Below are 21,228 nucleotides of genomic sequence, written 5' to 3'. Positions count from 1 at the left end.
AGAAGAAAGAAAATTAAAGACGATCGAGATTTTATTTATTACTGCAGAGACCTTCATTTTTTATAAACTTTTTCTGTCAATTCTCATTTATTTTTTGCACACTACTTTAAAAATTCCGCGGGCAGCGTTCCCTCTGTACTAAAATGCTGATCAAAATTTCAAATAGTTTGGATTCATCTCTTACGAGAGGTTATGGATTCATATTTTTGTTTTCAAAGTTTTAACATATATTCTCTTTCAAAGTTTGTACAATTGATTTGAAAATCTGCATATAAAAATATACTTAAATATCAAATTTTATAGTTTTAGATTTGTTTAACTATTTTTGAGAAAAATAGAAAATCACTATTTTTAGATAGTCAAGTTCAGCCTATATTAAAGCAATAGTTAAAAAATTATAAAAAAAATGTTAAATTTGATATCTAAATATATTTTCACAAGCAGATTATGTTAAGTAGTTTGACTGTTTGAATTTTAAAAACAGAGATATAATTCCATAGCACAAGTTGATCCGTTGACATTTGTAGTATTATTATCAAATCCCCACTTTTACATCTTTTTCTTCTTCTTCTTCTTTTTTGAAATCCTAGCAGAGGCTGATAATTTTCAATTCATAATATTTATATATTTTTAGGTTTCAAATCATATCCGGGTTCAAATTATTATTTTTTTAATCCTAATTTCGATCTGAATATAATCAAATTGGTTGATTGGAGTCAGAATTTGCCAAATCAAGATATAACCTATCTTCTTCTTCTTCTTGTTTTTATTTTAAGTTGAAGCCCTTAGGCAGATACAACCTATCAAGTAAGGGCATGTTGTTGCCCTCTTTTATGGATACTCACAAAAGATCATGTAACAGTTAACACCGACACAGGTGTTGGATTTGAATTTGGATTTGGAGAATTTCGTGACATGTCCGTGGATTTGTAGACAATAAATCGGTTCCTTTGTTGTCTGTCAATTTTTGCATACATACCAACTGCATATCAATCTCTAATCATTGATGATTCAGGGAAGGGAATTGAACAACACAAAGAAAGGTGTTGTGACATCAGATGAATTTGGTGTTTGGACTGTTTTTTCACAGCCCATCCTTTGAATTCATTCACCTAGAGTTACTTCTCGAAACTTCAACTATATAATGTAATTAATTGTGGTTAATAAAATACAAGCATAATTTCTATTCGTACTCAAAGATATTATATATAAAAAGAGGGTTTGTTTTGAAATTATTGCCAGATTGAAATAGACAAGTCTTATTCTGTACGGTCAGGTATTGCACTGTATTTGCATTTAATAATGAAGTATAGGAGTGGAGGGAACCGAATTGTCTGCTCCTTTGTTTCTGCCTTCAGAATCACTGCAGAGTGGACCCCCATTTAACTCTAAATCCTAAACCATTTTAACCCTAAACCCTTTAACAGTAACCGGGCCCACCCCGCAGTGACTCTGGGGACAGGAATTTCCTGCACCCCAGGGGACAGGAGATCTGATTCTGGAGTGGAGGGACGGAGAAAGGAATCCATATCACCTCAGGTACGAATTTCAAAGCAGACTCTCTAAAGTCCCAACTGATTTCGAATTGAGTTTGGTATAGCTGGGTTAATCTGGACCGTTCATTTTTTAAAATTTTATCTCAGATACTTGATAGGACACGGACTCCGGAGAAGGGAGGAATTCATATCGGCTAAAATCCTGAGAGGATTTCAATGGCCCTGCAATCATTTCAGGAGAGAGAAAGAAGAGAGAGGAGAGAGATTGCAGGGTCGCTAAAATCATTTCAGCAGATGCAGACTCAGAAAGGAGAGGTGACCAAATTTTATCATACCATGTTTACTTTTGAACATAATTTATAAGGTAGAGAAAATCAATTCTATATATAAATTATTCAAATTTTAAAACTCCAAATCATAATGTAAAAAGAAATAACTCTTTACACTATCTCTATTCTTTTTTCTTTTCTTTCCCTCCCTTTTTGAAGAAGTCTGCATCGTCTGCATTAATTTAAAAAAACATCTTTTGAACTAACATATCTCAGCCGTTTGATTTTAAATAGAACCAATCAAGTCACAGTCTATAATTCAGAGGCCTTCATTGTTAATGTAGATCTAGTCCGTACAAATCTTAAAATAAATAGAATGGTTCAGATGGATTAACTCAGAAAATTCTTTTTTGAGTTAACTCAGAAAATTCTTTTTTTAGTTCATACAGAAAATACAAATTCCTTCCGAAGCACACTATAAAATCGAGGAGAGATTCGGTGCCGTGAACTTCACTGTCATGAATTGTTAAAGTTTTCTTTTCAAAAGTTCATATTTGACCATTCAAATCATTTTTAAAAATATACACTTGTTTATGATACCGAATCAAACGAAAATATACACTTATTTATGATACCGAATTTTACGTTTGATTTTTTGAAAATATATCCTTATCTATTTAACTTTTTCTGAAAGTAACTAAATTATGTCGGGGATATTTAAAGGTGGGAATTTATAACGGTATTTTTATTTAATATTTAAAGTTCGGAATTAAATGAATCAATTAAAACAATAGATTTTTATCTTCTTCATAATGAAGATATTTATGTAACTTTTTTAATACAATGAATGAAGAAATTTTACCGTATTAGACCAGAATTAGTGAGTTCGTCTATTGAGAATTTGAGATGTTAATTTTATAAAGAGAAATTCAAAGAAAATTGAATTTTACATGAATGTGTATGTTGTGAAGACGGCCAAGATTTTTGGATTGTATTAGTAGGTTTGAATTTCAGGTTTTAGAATATTAATTCAAAAGATAAGGTTGTGACAACCTGTCATGACTAAAATGTGTGCAATTAGAATCTTCATCTTTAGAAATATTGATATAGAAAGGGTTGAAATTTCAACCTTTTTTAAAATATTAAATTTTACACGTGTTATTTATTTTCTTATTGATATTTATACAATTTTAAAAGTGTCTTTAGCTTTATAAGGTAAAATTTTAAAATCCATTTTTAACGATATTATTAGAATGAAGTATATTGTATCAAAATTGTAGAACGAGTTTCTTGACATTTTATGTTGAATACCTTGATTGCAAATTTAATTTTATCGTTTATCACATGAACTTTGTTGAGTGTATATTTTTGAGCCGATTGCTATTAAAAATTATTTTTTTTAGAGAAAAAATTAATTATATGTGACCAATAATTAATTGTGAGCATTGCTTGGCTCTCTCAACTTTTACGTAAAAGATGTGGACACGACATACTTTCCATTTTAGATTTTCAAAAGGAGTGTGTTTATTAGTGTTTTCTTTTTCCATTTTTAGATACTTTATGTAAAAGTGTACTTTTCTTTACATAAAGACAGAGTCCTTGTAATTTTTTAATTTAACAATCTCAATTTAGAACCGATTTGTGTATTAAAAGTGAAATGTTGCAGGTTCGAAATTAAAATAGAAAAATTATTTGTAATAACAAAAATAAGATGTGAAGACAGAGACTTTCATCTCTCTCTTTTTTTAAAAAAAATCTCAAGTATATGTTTTAAAAGAACTAGTTACGCACTTTCATCTCTCTTTTAATCCTCGCCGAAATTTTTATTCATACCATATTCTAAAAAAGAAAAGCTAAAAAACCACGTTTTTTTGGAGAATTTTAAAAATAACCAGACCGCCAATTCAATCTGCGGTCTCATTTTTGAGGGGACACATTAAATTAGAGGCTCCTCAAAAATCAAAAAATGCATTGTAATATATTGATATTTTGATTTTCAGGAGGCCTTCAATTCAATCTGCAGCCCTCCAAAAATGAAGCCACAAACTGAATTGGCGGCCCAAATATTTTTGAAATTCCCCAGTTTCAAAGGTGTTTTGTTTTTTCTTAAAATAGTATAAATAAAAATTTCAGCTCAAAGTGTGCCTAGTGATGGTACGAAAGTCATAAGGATGTCATCATTATGCTTTCCTATCATTATCAATATCGTGAGAATTGTGAATATGCGTTAAACGGAACAAAGAGATCTTAAATAAAAGTAATTAAGAATTTACAAGAACAGTATTCTTGTTAGAACTAAAAATTAATGTTAGAAACACGATAGAAACACGATCTCATATGTTATATGATCATTTTACCGATTTTTTTATTTATATCCAAAAAAATAAAAAATAACCAAAGAGGGGGCTGTATTTTCAAAAGTACTCAAATCGGATTTTTTTTTCCGGTTTTAGCAACAATTATCTGAAAAAAATTTTCCGGAAACTCATGTCTAAAATCGGAAAAAAAAAATCCAGTATCCCAATTTCGGAAAAAAAATTCTGGTTTTTAGTCCCAAAACCACAAAAAAGATTTCCGAAAATGGGATTTCCCGATGTTCAATTTTTTTTTTTATAAACTCATTTTTTTATATGTATTATATGTACATATATTATACATATAATATACATATAAATTTTTCCAGTAATTGGTGTGAAGACCGAAAATTTTTTTGCCGGTTTGGATACTTTTGAAATTCCAGTCCATATTTGGTTATTTTAAAAAACAAATGGATATAAATAAAAAATTTATATGTATAATATATGTATATGTATATCAAATTTGACATCTGCTGGTAATCAGCAAGTTTGGACTGATACAAGGACCAAACTGCAAAAATGATTACATCAGCATGTAGAGCATTCAAAAATACACAGAATTGATACAAATTTCATTTTTTTTTGGATTTTCTACAGTTAGTTATGAATTTCCAAAGTTGAGGTTTCGAAAAACTTTAAACAACCATAAATTTGGCTAGGAAAGTCAGATTTGGGCATATTACCACTTTTCTGAAAGATGGGGACGAGACGAATCCAAATTTTGCTCGAGGAAATCCCCGGACATCCGAACCATCAGAATTACAAAAAAACGTCGTTTAGTGCCTCAAAAATTCAGTTTAAGTTTTTGTTTAATGGTAGGCATACAACGATCGATATTTTGTTTATAAACGTCGTTTGGGTTTGTTTTTTTATAATATATGTATAATATATGTATATATAATATAATATATGTATATGTATATATAATATGGAATATGCTAGCATGCTACGCGTAGCATAGAGGGCTTTCGTGCAACGGCTCAATATTCGATTTTTCAAAATCCTAACCGTCGATCCGAACCATTCATCTTGTTGTCCATATTAACATGTATTTGGAGACCAAATTTTACATTTTTTTAGAATTTGTTTACTATTTTTTTAGATTTATCGAGAATCGTTGTTTTCAACAAATTTGGACCATAAGAAAACAACATTTTCAATAAATCTAAAAAAATAGTAAAAAAATTTCAAAAAATGTAAAATTTGGTCTCCAAACACATATTAATATAGACAACAAGATGAACGGTTCGGATCGACCGTTATGATTTTGGAAAGTCGAATATTGAGCCATTGCACGGAGGCCCTCTATGCTACACGTAGCATGCTAGCAGGTTCCATATAATATAATATAATATATGTATATGTATATATGTAAATGAGTTTATTAAAAAAAATTGGAGACCGGGAAATCCCATTTTCGGAAAAAAATTTCGGTTTTAGACATGAGTTTTCGGAAAAAAATATTCCAATTCGGGTAGTTTTAAAAATACAGTTCCTCTTTGATTATTTTTTTTTATTTTTTTATATAAATAAAAAAATCGGATCATTCTATCGCTATTGTGAAAAATAACTAGTTCATTGTTAAGGATAAATAATTAAATATTCAACATATTGTATATATGTTTAAAAAATTAGATACTGAATGCATTCATAAATAAATATTATCTTAACTAATTGAGCTAAGTGTCTTGCTTTTGGTTATTGCTATGATGTATTAGGTTTATTATTTATTGTCGTATGTTTTGTTGATGTATCTGATACCAGTCAGTTGAATATTATATGGTATTTTGTTCTATGAAAATCGGTGACTATATCACTTCTTTCAAAAAAAAAAAACTAATTGAACTAAGTGTGTGGTTCTTCTTTCAAGGATTGTTTTTCAGATTTTGTCTGGGGAAAAAAATATATGTGTTAAATAAACATTAGTTTTAAAATTAAAGTTTTTGTGAAAAATGAATTGCATTTAGAAAAATTTGAACATAATAAATACTTTTTTGGAAACTTTAAAAATATACAATAATAACCAACACGATTAACCGTGCGATAATTTAACAGCAAAACAAAAAAAAATATAGTCTTTAATATTATTGCATCTCATGCACAAAATATATATCTTTTAAATGAAGAACAGACTCATAATTCATGAGTCATCCAATTAAGAAATCAAGAGAGAGAAAAATTAATCGGACGAAAAATAATATAAATGATGCGGCATAAATAAAAAATTACAAATTTAATATTCTTTATGAAATATCAATTATAAAATTACAAAAATAAATGAAAACTTATGTGCACAATCTTCACTAATTGCGGTTCTTTATTCTATATCTCCATTAATCGCTATATGTTTTATTAATTATTTATCTATTAGTTCTATCATTTGGTAAGACCGTAAAGAGTGGAGCAGAGTAGGATCAATGGACATCAAACTTACTTTAGTTTGATGGGCACTAGGCTGTTTGATCCATTTTAAAATTTGTGTGTTACGCTTTAATTTTCATCCGCGCAAGTCTTAAAAAAGATCGAACGGTTTTAAAACCAATCGGATCTACTCCACTCTATTGATAAGAGTAGATCTACGCGACGACATGCACGCGTTGATTAACACTGCGCAACATAAATAAATATGTTGTTAATCCAAAAGGAATAACAAGAACATGTTATTTTCAAACTTTTTGATACACAAATCTCAACAAAATAAGTTTTTCATATGCAAATCGTAACAAAAATTAACTAACTAAATTTTTCCTTGAGAATAACATCAGATTTATTTCCCTCCGTAAGAGACCTAAATTAGATTGCCATCTTCTTTGTCCCAATCAGTGTTATAAAATGCGGTTTCTACGCGGTATGCGGAAAGTCACTGCATACCGCATATACGGTATACGGCCGCATATGCGGATTTTAAAATAAAAATTCATATATATTTGGAAGCATAATCTCACAACTAGAATAAGAATATACATATTTGTAGAACTATTTTATATCCATTATTCTCTAATATAAAAGCAACATACATATATAAGAATACACAATAACAATATCATATGCGGATCATATGCGGTTCATATGCGGTTCATATGCGGATCATATGCGGTTCATATGCGGTTCATATGCGGATCATATGCGGTTCATATGCGGTTCATATGCGGTTCATATGCGGTATATGCGGTTCATATGCGGATCATATGCGGTATGCGGTCAAAAATTATGCGGCCGAATATGCGGCCGCATATGCGGAACCGCATATTAATTTTCTATGCGGTTCGGAACCGCATAGACCGCATTTTGTTACACTGGTCCCAATTCATGCTAAAAGGCAATGTTTGGCAACGGCCTTTCAAATATAGGAAAATTTTAGAATTACCAAAACAATGCTAAAACTTGTATCAATCATACAAATGGAAAAGGGTATCCATGTGAGAAATGGAGGTTCCTTGTGGCCTTATTGCAATAAGAATTTTTTATTTGTAGAAATTATATTAAAATAATATAAGATATTAGACAGACTGTTTTTAAAATTTTGATTCCTTACAAGGAACTGAAAAAAAAAAAATCGATCCCTTCAAAAAGCTACGCAATATTTTTTTCTCGGTCCCTTTAGACTCTGCTTCAATTAGGAGAATTCTTAGGGAGAAGAAGAGAAAAACATTGTGCGGAGATGAGCCTCACCTAGGACCGAAGTTGAATGACGATTTCACCTACTCCAGAAGAGAAAAAGCAGAGAGGGGGCAGAGGTGAACAAATAATGTGCAGAGGGAAGGTAAGGTTAGCATTGTGTTGATTTTTAATGAAAATCTTCACTCCCAATTCAGAATGTGAGATTATTGTGTAGAGGGGGGCTTCTATTCCCTGTCTCCTCCCTTCTCCTTACATTAATGAGGTTTTACCTTGTGTTTGTGGAGCATAACCTTAAGGCGTGTTCAGCAGACGGAGAGGAATAAGAATAAGAATGAGATTGTGAAATTTTTAAACTAATTTTTACTGTTCATGTGAGAAAAAAAAATTCAGTTTGAGTGAATTTTTTTTTTCTCAGGTGAATAGTAAATTCTGAACACGCCCTTAGAAACCGTACAGTATATCACTTTCTCACATACCATAAAAGAGCATGTACCCAAAATTTTATTTTTGTTCCTTTGAGCTAATTCAGATCCACACACTCCGTGCTTCTCTTAAAGGACAAGATCTTCTACTGCGCAGAAAAAAAAATGATATACGGTTCTTAAAAGAACTGAAAGAAGTCCAAATTCTCTTTAAAAGGAATTAAAAAAAATGATTCCTTCTACAAGATTAAAATTTCTAAAATCATATATAATTAATGTAATTTCTATAAATAAAAAATATGCCCTTATTGTGGACTTGCGGTTCTCAAAATCGTCAGAGAACAAGGGCCTGTTCGGTCGTTTACTGTGCGCGTGGTAAAAAAATATTTACTTAGACTTCGCGAAAATCAGCCTACACGCATAGTATTTCGGCCATTCAAAAATTTTCATTTCTGTTCTCTTTAAACGGCCGAACATACCCTAACTAGCATTACGTTATTTGGACTTAAACTCCATTTATAAACATAATGGAAATAAAGCTGCTGTTATTCTAAAGGAATTACAAGAACCTATTATTCCGGTTCTAACCGTTCAAATTTTTTCATGCAGAAATTTCAATGAAGATCAAACGGTTGGGATCCGAATAACATGTAAGATTTATTTCAAACAGAATTGATAACATAGTTGTCAAAACTTGACCATTTGGTTTTGATTGGACGATTTCATAAAATTTGAAAGAATAATTACTCGACTTGAAATGTAATATTAATTATGGCTGCACATCTAATATATAGGAAATTTTTATTTATACCAATAAACTATGATTATTGGAGATTTTTAGAAATATTCAGGCCGTGTAACACTATGCAAAATATATAAATGAAATTAATGACTGAAGTTAATATACAAAATGCTTGAAGATATTTTTCAATAAAATTAGGTAATATTTAAGGGGCAAATAGTAATTGTCTGAAAGGATGAAAAATATACTTGTGTTAATATCATTTTAAGTGGAACAAACAAATCATTTGAAACTATATTTAATCGAAATAATAACTTGATGCTTTGAAACATATTAAGTTCCACAAAATCTAACTGAAAGATTTAAGAGATAGCAATATATCAATTGAGATAATTATACATTTTTTAGTAAATATATAATAAATAATAAAAAGTAATACTTGATAATATGTTATTCTTTTATAATTGATTTTGGAACTAAGATGCAATTTTTGAAAATTTAAAGGTTAGTTTATAAAAGTGCAGAGTTAAGAAAAAAAGAAAGAAAAAAAAAAAAACATGACCACCATGGCACTAAGGCCACGTGGTCCATTATGGTGTTACACCTCACCTTATTTTCTCCTAAATAGGGGCCACACTCTCTCTCCCGTAAATGAAAGAAAACAAAAATAAGAAACAAGAAGAAAATAGAGAACCGGATAAAACGAGAAAAGAAAAAAAGAAAAGTAAAAAAAAGAGGAAAATAAATAAAATAAAAATATAAGAGTTTTTCTCTCTCTCTTGTTGACTGATGTGATTGAATCGATGGTTGTATGTGCCTCTTTCTTCCTCAGCCTGTATTGTGCAGCTATGAGGTATATTTGTTTCCTCTTGTCTGTTTGATCTCCGATTCGATTAGAGCTTGGTAACTTCTGATAAACAAGTAAGCAAGGCTTACTATATTATGAATCGAGGTAAACGAGTTGTTTGATTGAATAATCTTCTTCCGTTTTCCTTTATTTTCTTTATTGGGTATGAATTCGTTAACCATGATTGACATATCTTGCTACTGACCACCTTTATAGTGATATACCGAGATGGTATTAGATCCTTTACCCTCCTAAATAGTGATACAAATTTATTGTGCTTACTGTTGATTGTTCTAGGAATTTATTTGTAATAACATAAATAAATAAAGGTCAAATATGTTAAATATGAATGCTTTGGTAATATCTCCTTGTTAGAGGGCCTAAATTGCAAAAATAAAGAACTATAGGAATTTAAATAGGCTTTGGGTTAAAAGGTGTGCACTTGTAAATTATAAAGAAGAAATAAAATTGAAGAATAACACGATGTGATTAAAATGTATATATTATTAATTAAAATGTATATATTATTGTTAACGTAAGCATAATTATGAGAAAGATTGATGAGACAGCATGATCATGAAGAATATACTGTTAGCAACCTCACCTGTTGCCCTACGATATCAGGTGCGAGATTATTGGATTAGTCTGAGATTCATGACTAGGAATTAAATCGTAACTCGCTGTGCATTTTGAATATTTGATTAACTGCATTAATTGAACTGTTGCATCATATGAATAGCCCAATACAATTGTAACTGAATTACAGGTAAGTTTATTGACTGTCATATTGATATTGCTTATCGATTTGTTGATTCTTATTGTAAATGATTGCTTGAAATCATAGTGTTTGAATTGATTGAATATTGAATACTATAATTATTGAATCTTCATATAGTGGAGAAAAAAGATTAATATATCGTAAAGTCTTGCTAGCAACTGAACTGAACCCAATACCAATTGGGTAGGGGATACTAAGTAAATGTGATATTTCATATCGTGAATGGCCCAACTGAACCCAATACCAGTTGGGTAGGGGATACTAAGTAAATGTGAATTGTGACTGTAAGACTAATGAACTGTGATAACTATTTTATCATTGATTTTCTTTCCGATAATGATAGTATTGTAATATTATTTTTGTATTGGTTGTGCTAACAAATTGTCAGGATAGTTAGAACGGTATACGCCCTGACACGACAGATACAAGTTATGGTATCTGTCAGTGTTACAAACTAGAAATTATAAAGTTAAGAAATCAAACGTTATCAAACTTAGCGATTGTAAAGATTAGGTCGCAAACGTTATCAGACTTTATGGTTTAAACATTTTGACCCAAACCATTTTTCTGATAAGATTCCTAGAGTTATGATTTATTTATGTAATTTTTGTTGTTCAATTGGATATTGTCATTGAGCATTTGCATTCGTCATTATGAAATGAACTGTTTGTTTCTCGTGCGGTGATTTCATTCTGAATATGGATTTTCTTGGAATCCAATAATCTGAGTGGCAATCAACACTAAGAAATAATAAATTATTTCTCACTCATTTTCTCTTGTGGGTTACAAGTTCATTATGCGAAGTCAGAGAAACTCTTCCAGGTTATTATTGACAATAGAGTCACCTAAAGGTACAGGATTTGAGTTTATTATATCTGATAGGGTGTAGAGAGTATATCTCTAGCATCATCCACTATAAATGTCAGGTAATCCTTGTTAATCAATTCGGGATGTGGCAAAAATAATGAATGCTATTGGCAATGCATAAAAAAATTCATGCCTTATGTTGCGTATATTGAATGGTAAATAGACGCAATAGAACTGTTGCACCTCCGGATCGGGGTGTGACAGGCCGCCAAATCATTATGCAGCTCTATTATTGGAGGGCCGCATACTAGTTTGGAGACCCCTAAAAATCCAAAAGAACACTGTGATATTTAATATATTTAGGTTTTTGAGGGACCTCCAAACCAATATGCAACCCCTCAAGAATGGGGCTACAAAACAGTTTGGCGGACTGAATATTAATGGAAATCCCCCTAACTTGAAGTGTTTTATTTATTTTTAATAGAGAAAAGGTAACGTTCCCCGGGCTACAGTTTCTCAAAAATCTCTGTGTATAAAAGCCTTCCTTTTTAGCTTAGTTCCGACGCGCTTTCAACTGCCATAATTTCAAGTACAATATGTATGTTCACAGGATAATATGTGTATGTTTACAGGATAATATGTGTATGTTCACAGGATAATATGTGTATGTTCACAGGATACTATGTGTATGTTCACAGAAGGTGGTCCCCAACAGCTGTCACGCGTTTTCAACAACTGTCACGCGTTTTCAACAACTGTCACGCGTTTTTAACAACTTTCACGCGTTTTCATCTGGGACCACGCGGTTTCATCTGCAGAACATCCATTGAACTTGTTTATATGATTGTTTTCATAGTATTACAGGATCTAATGAACATGTTTACAGGATTAGTGTAAAAAGTCCGGAGATTTTCGGAGGACTGAGGGCCGGAAACTGTTAGCTGCTTCCTTTTTAATAATATAGTATAAATAAAAATTTCGACACATCTAGATTAGACAACAAATATGTGCCAAAATATACATCTTCTAATAGTATTATTTAACTTTTATTGGAGAGAGACCTGGATAAAAATGCATACAAAGGGATGCATGTTTGGCAGTAAGTGAAATTAAAATAGCATAGTATCCAAATAGAGAAAAAGTAATTATTGTCTGTCTATTTTAATTTGTTCGTCAACATCACTGAAATATAAATTGAGTAGTGCTAGATGTAAAAGTCTAATTAATGTTAGGAACTGTAGGCAATTACCAATACAGCTTCCTTGTTGATTTATTATTATAGTTTATTTATGCAATCCTGTACAGGTAGAACAAAATTAGTTATATATATATACTAATTGAAAATGTCAATAAAGAAAAACACAAAAGTAAGAAAAAAATCAATATATTAATGGATTATAGGCCTCTCAAAATGATGAGTTTGACTTCTATCCGGAGAAAACTCATGTAAGAGATACCTAAAAAAATGAATGCCGGGATTAACATGAATCCTTATTAAAAAATAATAAAATGTTTAAACTACAAGATTTCGCATGATAAATTTTCAATCAGAATAAAATTTATAAATTTCAAACAACATAAAAAGTACATAGCATAGGTCAAAACCTAGTTTCTATTCCTCGGAAAGAAAAAAAAGTTGCGTATCTATCCAATATCTATCTAATTTCATAAGTTTACTTATTTGAGAACTACGAACTTAGTACAGTGAGTTGTAAATTCAATTTTCGTAAAAAAATATATAAAAAATATTGAGATGTACATATTTAATAAACAGAAAAGTTTGCTTGTTTGAACGAATTCATTTACTTCCCCACTCCCAGCTAAAAATAATAAAGAAAATTTCATTTTTCCAACTAAAAATCATGTCCAACTTATTTGGTATAATATGTTCACTATATTCGATAATCTGCAATTCTATTTGTCATTTTTTTAATTAGCATTTTAAATAATCAAAATTCAAAATTAGCAACACTTCGAGAAAAAAATTCCATGTTACCTAAAAAGCAGACCTTGTGTGCGCACCCCTCACGGAGCATACGTAAACTAACTCTGCGTGCCACCAGACAAGGTCTGTGTAGACATAAGAATTTTTTTTATGATATTATTACTCAATTTTAGAATGTTATTTATTTTCAAATTAAATTTTCTCGAAAATTTCTATTTGAAATAAAAAATTACACAATTGTCAATGATTAGAAATTAAAGTCAAGTTTTGAAACACTAAATGACATTTTTTGGCGGTGAAATTTTTTTTGAGTGGAATAAAAAAATTGATTGTAGATCTCTTCACGGTCTTTTTAAAAAGTAGTCATACTCTGAAATCATATTTTCTTATCAAAAGTTACGTCTGTTTAAAATTTCAAAAACAATATAGACCCATTAGCGATGTTTTATTCAAACAATACATAAGCATTTTCCTGCAAAAACTTCGATGACACGCCAATGTTTTGTGTCACGATTAATCTCGTTAGTGATGCATTGATGTATCATCACAAAATAGCACTGACGTAGCAATACTTTATACACTTGTAGAAAAATCTTGATTTGGAAAACATACTTAGTCTCTACTTGTAGAGGCGGATCTAAAGTTTAGTCAAAGGTGATTAAGTCATCCTTATTATTTTAAAATTTTAATTATGTATATTGAAATTTAATTAAATTTATTTTGTTTAAAGATTTTATATAGTTTAGTCTAGGGGTGGCAACGAGCTGTTAAAGAGCGAGCTAGGTCACACTCGTACTCGGCTTGTTAGTGTATCAAGCTGAGTGAGCGAGTTTAGATTTTAGGTCCCGAGCTAAAACTATTGCTCAAGACCAATTCGTGGCTTGTCCGAGCGAGCCGAGCTAGCTCGTGATTAGCTTGACAAATTTATAAATTTGTATATTTTCTTTCCTGCTATATCTTAAATTTTCATAACACATCTTATTAATTATGGCTAAAACAAAATAATATTTATATGACTAATTACCGAAGAATGCTCTTAATTCAATTGTAATTAAGCAAATCAACTACTATAAATTAAGTTTACAGCTAAATTCATACATACAAATATATCAAAATTCTAAATTCATACAAATATATTCACAGAATAAATTAATGCATACCAAATCAAACAAATTCATACAAATTAACTTAATTGCTTATAATTAATTCACACATATTCCATATAAAATTACCAATCAACTTAACCACAGTCCAAAGTGCAATTGCCATAACACTGGCTATAATATTCATAGACCATAATATCCCCAATCTGATGTGAACGGATCCGATTAAACTATTAAATTATGTATATTAAATATATAGCTCGTTAACGACCGAGCTGGCTCGTGCCGAGCCAGGCCAAACTCAAACTCATTAATTCTGGCTCGAGTATGTAGCGAGCGAGCTAATTTTAACTCGATCCACTAACGAACGAGTTGTTACCGATCGAGTCACGAGCGAATACCAAGCGGGCCACGAGCCACGAGTTTTTTTGCCAGTCCTAGTTTAGTCCTCCTCATAAAATTACAAATATGTAGTTTTAGTCTAGTGATTAGAGTTTTAGTTTGTATTTGTGCAGTCTTGGGTTCAATTTCTAATAAACGTATATTTTTTTCCCTTTTTACATATTAAAATAATATAAAAATGTGCAGATTTTAGCATGTGTATCAGTCTTGAGCAGTATTAATATTTTTTTTTCAAAGCGCTGCCAATTAAAATGTCAACAAAAATAAAACGGTTCTATTTGGTGCAAAAAGGTAAAGGTAACATTTGAAAATTAAACATGAATGAATTTAAACATATATGACAGCTCCAGTGCAATTAAGCGACGAGTTAAAACGAGCATTAAAAATTGAAGTACTAGAAGCAAAAAAAAAAAAAAAAATTACTCACCATGGAACTTTCACAATTTTTTTTTTTCCATTAATAGCCTCTTTACTTTGGTATGTTGTATCCTCAACCGATAGGCAGTCAATGGATGTGTCCGGCTTTGGCAAACAGGAGATGGTCGGAAATTCGGAACTACTCTTCTCATGAACCACTTGGAAGTTTTGGGAAGAAACGGACTGGATGCACCTTCAAAATTTAGATTTTAATAATAAAAAGCTGTTCAGAAAGGCCTTACATAAAAGTACCCCGTATAGCGAGTCACGCGCTCAAACCGCCTCGCAGAGTTGTTGTTCAGATCCCGAATTACAGTCAAGCCGACTAAATTCTCAAAGAGATTGTCGTTAAAACTCACGAACACACCAAATTATAGAAATCGATACGGGAGACCCAATTTAACGGTAGGAGCTAATAGCAACAAGATTATTTTTATTCGAACCCAATGGGCATTATGTGCAAAACTGTTGGATGTTGCAAATGTACCTTCTTAGAGGGTATCTACTCGCTACACAAAATCTACAGAATTAGCATCCTCAGAGAAACTAGACTCACTCGAGGAGCCGTGTATAATAATAACCACCTGCGTCTGCGTGTCTGCCTTGTAAATTTAGTTGCGCACACCGAAAACTCAAATCTACGGTTGAAATTTTCTAGATCAAATGGCATCCGTTGATCTGGAATCTGAATCCCCGAGACGTGACCATAACAGCGTCACGAACGCATATATCCTTTTGATCTTGGCTCAAGAGATTTAATCATTCAAATCCATACCTCCTAATTAACTCTTCAACATAAGAAAAGCGTTCTAGACACGCATCAATGTACCAAGTCCGTGCAAATCTAGTCAAATTGAGGACCGGTGTTGTTGCTACCCTGTATACACCCGGTGTTGCTCAAGTTAAGAGCGGAAGAAAGCATGACTCGTGGGACCCGAAGCTGTGCTTGGAGCGTAAGGCAGCCGGTGACCTGTAACTACGTGACACGTGTCCAGTTTACAAACAAAATTATTTTTATTTAGGAAAATGAACGGATAGAATTTGATAATCCAGCAACATCTGGACCGCTGCGCGCTGGTTAGATTGGATGAATCCGGCCGTACGTACGAACAATTTTTACTTGAAATATTAATTCTTTGATTGAAAATGGACGGTGTGGATGTAGATGCATTGATAGAATCAGGACGCATGAAGGCACTCGGGCTTGGCTCTGCTAGATTTTGGAAAACAGACCCAAGAATTGCATTTTTTTGCTAGAAGACCCGCAGGAGGAGCAGTTTGGGAAAATAAATGATAAGGTATTTGCCGTAATAAAGCAGAGTTGCGGGGGTAGTATAGGAATAACGCGTGCGATAAAGCGCTTATTAGGACCTCCCTTCTCTCCCCCTCTCTCTCTCGTTTTGCTTCAATCGCCATTGCTGCTGCTGGCTCTCTCCTCTCTGTTTCTTTCTTTCATCTCTTACTTTCAATTTCTCTAGACATTCTTGAGAAATTAAACGATTAAGTTTCTTGCTCAGTTCGTATTAGCGAGAAAAACAAAGAACGTCCCAGTTCATCCACTTTTGGAGCCGCCAAAGCGCCATTGATGCGAGCTTGTCTGACGGTTGCAATTTGAAGAAGGCGTTCCTTCAATCTCCACAGCATTTGATATGATGAGGTTTCTTTCAGATCCCTGCTAAACTCACTCTCTACACCACTATGTTGTTTTCTTTACCTGGATTTGTTTGATTTATCTCAGATCGAGTGTGTTTGTAGTTTCTTTCTCCCTTTTTGATCTTGGCTGCTGAAATTGTTTATTTCTGATATCTCAGTGTCGATTTAGTTATTTGTGGATTTTTGGACTCCTATTTGATCGGACTTAACTAAACACATGTTTTCAACCTTTTTAGAAGATGCAAGTGTTTTGTACTAATTCCGATTTTAATTGGTTTTTGATCAATTGTGTTCTCAAAAGTGTTATCCGTGGAGCTTCGATTGCCTGCATTATATATGTATTGTGTCTACTTTAGTTGTTCAGCCTACTTTTTTGGATTTTCATCTAGCAAAGGAGAAAGCGTTGTTCAAGTTATTTTCTTCGTTACTTTCAATATCGTTGTGGTTTTTACATTCATTCTCGATATCTCCTAGAAATTTTATAAAGCAGCATATCTTATCTACCGATTGTTTTTGGTTTGGCTACAAAATTTCTCCCAGACTGATTTCTCATGTGTTCAGTCAAACAGATAAATTTAATGGATTCATATGTTTACCTGATTTCCTGTCACAATTTTGTGTGGATTGAATCCGGTCGACCTGAATTCTTTTTTCTTGAAATTTTCACAAAATGCAACTTTATGTGTCAAAATTGTCCTGAAATTCAGCACGATTCGCATGAATTTTGAACTCATTGTGCTTATTTTTGTTTTCTCGCAGATACCAGAGACTAAGCCCGGATTGCCTTCCGCTTCCCACAGCAACCACAGGAAGAAAATCCGAACTTACTCCCAATCTGAACCCAACACCTGTTTCAAACTCCAACCCAAACGCTAACCAAGGTCGGGTCTCTCCCAACTCAGATGCCAAGTCACGCGGTGGTAGATTGACATCGGATGCTCCATCTACTTCCACTTCAGCAAATCATGGGGAAATCAGTGGCGGGGATCTACTGCTCCAGTGGGGCCACAACAAGCGGACACGTGGTCCCCGGACTGGCCAAGCCGGGGATGATTCAGCGTCATCCCACATGCGGTCAGCTAAGATCCAGCGCCGATCTTCTGGGAGTACCACCGCTGCAGAGAAATTGATGCCTCCGCCACAACTTCCTGTCGGATCCTACACCAGAGGCGCCAATCTCAGGTCCGCTGTCTCTTTGCCTAACCATCATAGGTAATTTCTCTTTGTTTCGTCTTTTTTTTTTGCCTTTTTATTTTTTTTATTTTTGGGAGAGATGCTTACCTCCGTTAGTCTGTTTAGAATTTGGGGGAAGGTAGGTTGTTTTGGTCCTAATTTCTTTCGAGGGTTGCGTCAATATTTTCGGATCAGTCCCCAGTGCTCTTTTCTTTTTATTGAAGTCCTTTTAGGTTGTTTAGTCTCTTTCTTTATTTTTTTATTAAAAATTACCGGGATTCGCCTTTACCTTTCTGAACAGCTAATCGTGTTCGTTCCAGTTTGAAATTCAAAATCTCTTTTTATACCGATAGAGCTTCAGTATGTAATTTCAAATTTCGTAAGAAAAGCCCTTGCATTGGTCATTTTAGTGTGCCCTAAAATTCTTATAGATTGGTCTTACAGTGATTTGACTTTTATGCCCTTGGTCATTTGGTTTAGTCGTTTGGATGGGGTGTGATGGTGGTGGGAGCAGCTATTGATATTTTTTATTTGCTTTTGTTTCTCTGGTGAGCTGCCAGGGGTTTGTCCTTGTGGAAATTGATGGGGTTAGATAAGATCCTCTCTTCTTCCTCTTCTCTTCTTTATTCTTTTTCCTTCAATTAATTTTCTGTTATTTAAAAAAAATATATACTTCGAAATATTTGTCAATACGACAATATTGTATTATTGGTCCTATATTCTATTTTTAAGCTGTTGTTATTTTTGGTAGTTGGATTGTAGTCAGAATCAGGTATATCCGGTTTTCGATTTCTCTATTATGTAGTTTTAAATGTTGGTTCTTGCATACACGTGTATATGATGAGTATTAACCAGTTGTGTTCATTATTATTGACATTTCAACCTTTTTTTTATTTGAAAAATGTGCTATTTCTATGTGATTCTTAAGCAAGGAGTCGATTGTAGAAAATTTCCCTGCTGTTCCTGTTCTTGAAAATTCTCTGAGAATTGATAATTATTTTCTCTTTTTTTAGATCTGTGTTAACTCAGAAGATTCTCAAAAAAATCACCTCGTTATTTATTTCCGTAATATTTAAAAAAATATTATAGTTATTTGGGAAAAAAAAGAATTTTTTGGTAGAAAATCTTAAATAACCTTTGACATGGCAATACTTTATCCGTCTTGATATGTACACACCCATCTTTGTACCACTCTCTTCCCCCTCTGTTTTCCTATAGGCATATTTACATAGCTGTAAGGTACAAGTGTGGGGGGCTTTTATAAGTAGAGAGCCACTTTCTCTTTAATTATCTTTTGTTTAGTGTGGTACAAGCACTACCATCTCGCCTCTCTTGGGGTCCCTTGTTATTGTTCTCTCAACACTTTTCCTTTTTCCTCCCCTCAACTACTCCACCTCCAATTCTAATCTGCCACGTGTCAATCTAAAATGATCAGGGCCGTTGAAGAGCACCACCGATCCCGGGGTGAGAAGAGATCCCAGCAGTCCGAGAAGAACCACCACAAGTCAAATGGTCACCACCACTCCGAGGCAGGCACGATACTGACCGACGCTAAGCAGCACCAGCCGTCAGATCACGATCTGATGGCCACCAGCAACGGGACTGGAGGAGATAAGGGTGGGCTGGAGCACTTTGAGTGGCCGCGGATCTACATCTCCCTGTCCCGGAAGGAAAAAGAGGATGATTTTCTTGCCATGAAAGGTACAAAGCTCCCGCAGCGGCCGAAGAAGAGAGCAAAAAATGTCGACAAGACCCTCCAGGTATATACTTCTCTAATCTAAGGCCAAATAATTTTTCTGGTCTAAAATTGGTTGTTTTAATTCTGATTAATTATTGTATATTTCAGTATGTTTTTCCTGGGATGTGGCTCTCTGATCTGACCAAGGGACGGTATGAAGTGAGGGAGAAGAAATGTGTGAAGAAGGTAATTTGAAGAAAATATATCTTGTTCATTCTTAGATTTTTTTTATATCTTTAATTATTAAAATGCATTATCATATTTGTTTTTTTTAATAATTCATGCGGAACCACTCGAAAAAACAGACCACGGATAATTCACATTCAAAATTGATATAGAAAACAATGTTTGATTCCTCTCCATTTTTTTATGGAAGCTGGAATAAGCTGTTGTATCTTGTGAAGTTATGATTTATACTGGGTATATCTTCAGCTGATGTGGCAAAGAAAAGGAAATCTCCAGTATAGCTAAAAATGGAGAGATGTCTTTGATTTAAAGATAGGAGTGAAAGTAACAGGTTGGCTTTTCTTATTCAAATGTGGGCCCCGCTGCTCCGTGATATGTGGTGAGGTTATTGATGGACGTTATCAATTCGCTCAATCCTTATTTTTTTGAAGTTTTGAGTTTATCTGCGGCATAGTAGTTGCATCTTACATTTGATAAGTGCATCTATTCAAAGCTCCTAATTATAATATGTTGGTGTTTTCTATGGTTGCAGAAGAGGAGAGGCTTGAAAGGAATGGAAAGCATGGACAGTGATTCAGAGTAATTTGCTGGTACTGAAGGAAAGATCGCCGCAGCAGAGCTTTAGGCCGAACGGCAGGAGGAAATCAAAGAGGTCATTTTGAAGTTCTCCTTGGAGAAGAAAGAAAGATCAGAGATGGATGACAGTTTCTTTTGCTCCTTGTAGAAAGGATATCTAACCAGGCCCTCTTGTGGAAGAGAAGGGATTTCTGTTTTTGGTTTGCTGGGGTTTCTCTCCTCCGGCTTCGGGCCTCTTGTATTTTGGCATTGGTTGGTTGGGATAGGGATAAGGATAGGGATTGGGACAACACTGCCTTGGCCGTCTTTGCTTCTCCATTTTTTTTTCTTTGTTTTTGACTTCTGTTCTTTTTGTTAGTAAAAACACCGATGATATGTGAAAATTATCAGGACTCTGATGATGCTTTTATTTAATTATTTTTTAAGCAAAGACTTTTCCTTTATATTAAGCAACAGACCAATGAAGGGATGCAAATTGTATATGATGATGATTTATTTTTTTTTCTTTGCTAACAAAGCAATCAATGCCAAGTTGGCAATTTTCCTTCGTGTACAAGCAACAAATTATTCTGATATTCTCTCTTTGAACTGAATTACCGCGCAATTTCAAGTAATTGGTATTTAATATAGACCTTTATTGCGCCATTAATGTATCACGTACGATTCGGGATACCCACGTATTCACTAAATCAGAAT

The 21,228-nt window shown here is 33.1% G+C and overlaps 1 protein-coding gene across 5 annotated transcripts; it reads left to right on the top strand.

The window, feature by feature from the left end:
* The first annotated feature begins 16,573 nt into the window (after nt 1–16,573).
* Nucleotides 16,574–20,962, top strand: LOC144559904 (Serine/Threonine-kinase, putative (DUF1639)). 5 transcript variants are annotated; one of them, XR_013513286.1, is made up of 6 exons: nt 16,574–16,863; nt 17,619–18,071; nt 19,468–19,792; nt 19,879–19,956; nt 20,203–20,335; nt 20,489–20,962. XR_013513286.1 is itself a non-coding variant. In XM_078309072.1 (6 exons), exons 1-5 carry the CDS (start codon nt 16,856–16,858, stop codon nt 20,239–20,241), a joined length of 903 nt encoding a protein of 300 aa, XP_078165198.1. In that variant the 5' UTR covers nt 16,574–16,855; the 3' UTR covers nt 20,242–20,287; nt 20,489–20,962. The 5 variants fall into 5 exon arrangements, 3 of the variants coding, with proteins under 3 accessions (XP_078165198.1, XP_078165199.1, XP_078165197.1); XM_078309072.1 differs by having other exon boundaries at nt 20,203–20,287; XR_013513285.1 differs by having other exon boundaries at nt 16,575–16,863; nt 20,203–20,340.
* Nucleotides 20,963–21,228: the final 266 nt, after the last annotated feature.

Source organism: Carex rostrata, chromosome 9 (genome assembly GCF_964058835.1).
Source record: "Carex rostrata chromosome 9, lpCarRost1.2, whole genome shotgun sequence".
Taxonomy (NCBI): Eukaryota; Viridiplantae; Streptophyta; class Magnoliopsida; order Poales; family Cyperaceae; genus Carex; species Carex rostrata.
This window is presented reverse-complemented; position numbering and strand designations above follow the sequence as displayed.

What these genes read in the sequence shown, in the direction of transcription:
- LOC144559904 (XM_078309071.1), top strand. An exon ending in ATGTCGACAAGACCCTCCAG is followed by an intron (nt 19,793 to 19,878) that starts GTATATACTTCT and finishes TGTATATTTCAG; the next exon opens with TATGTTTTTCCTGGGATGTG. An exon ending in AGAAGAAATGTGTGAAGAAG is followed by an intron (nt 19,957 to 20,488) that starts GTAATTTGAAGA and finishes CTATGGTTGCAG; the next exon opens with AAGAGGAGAGGCTTGAAAGG.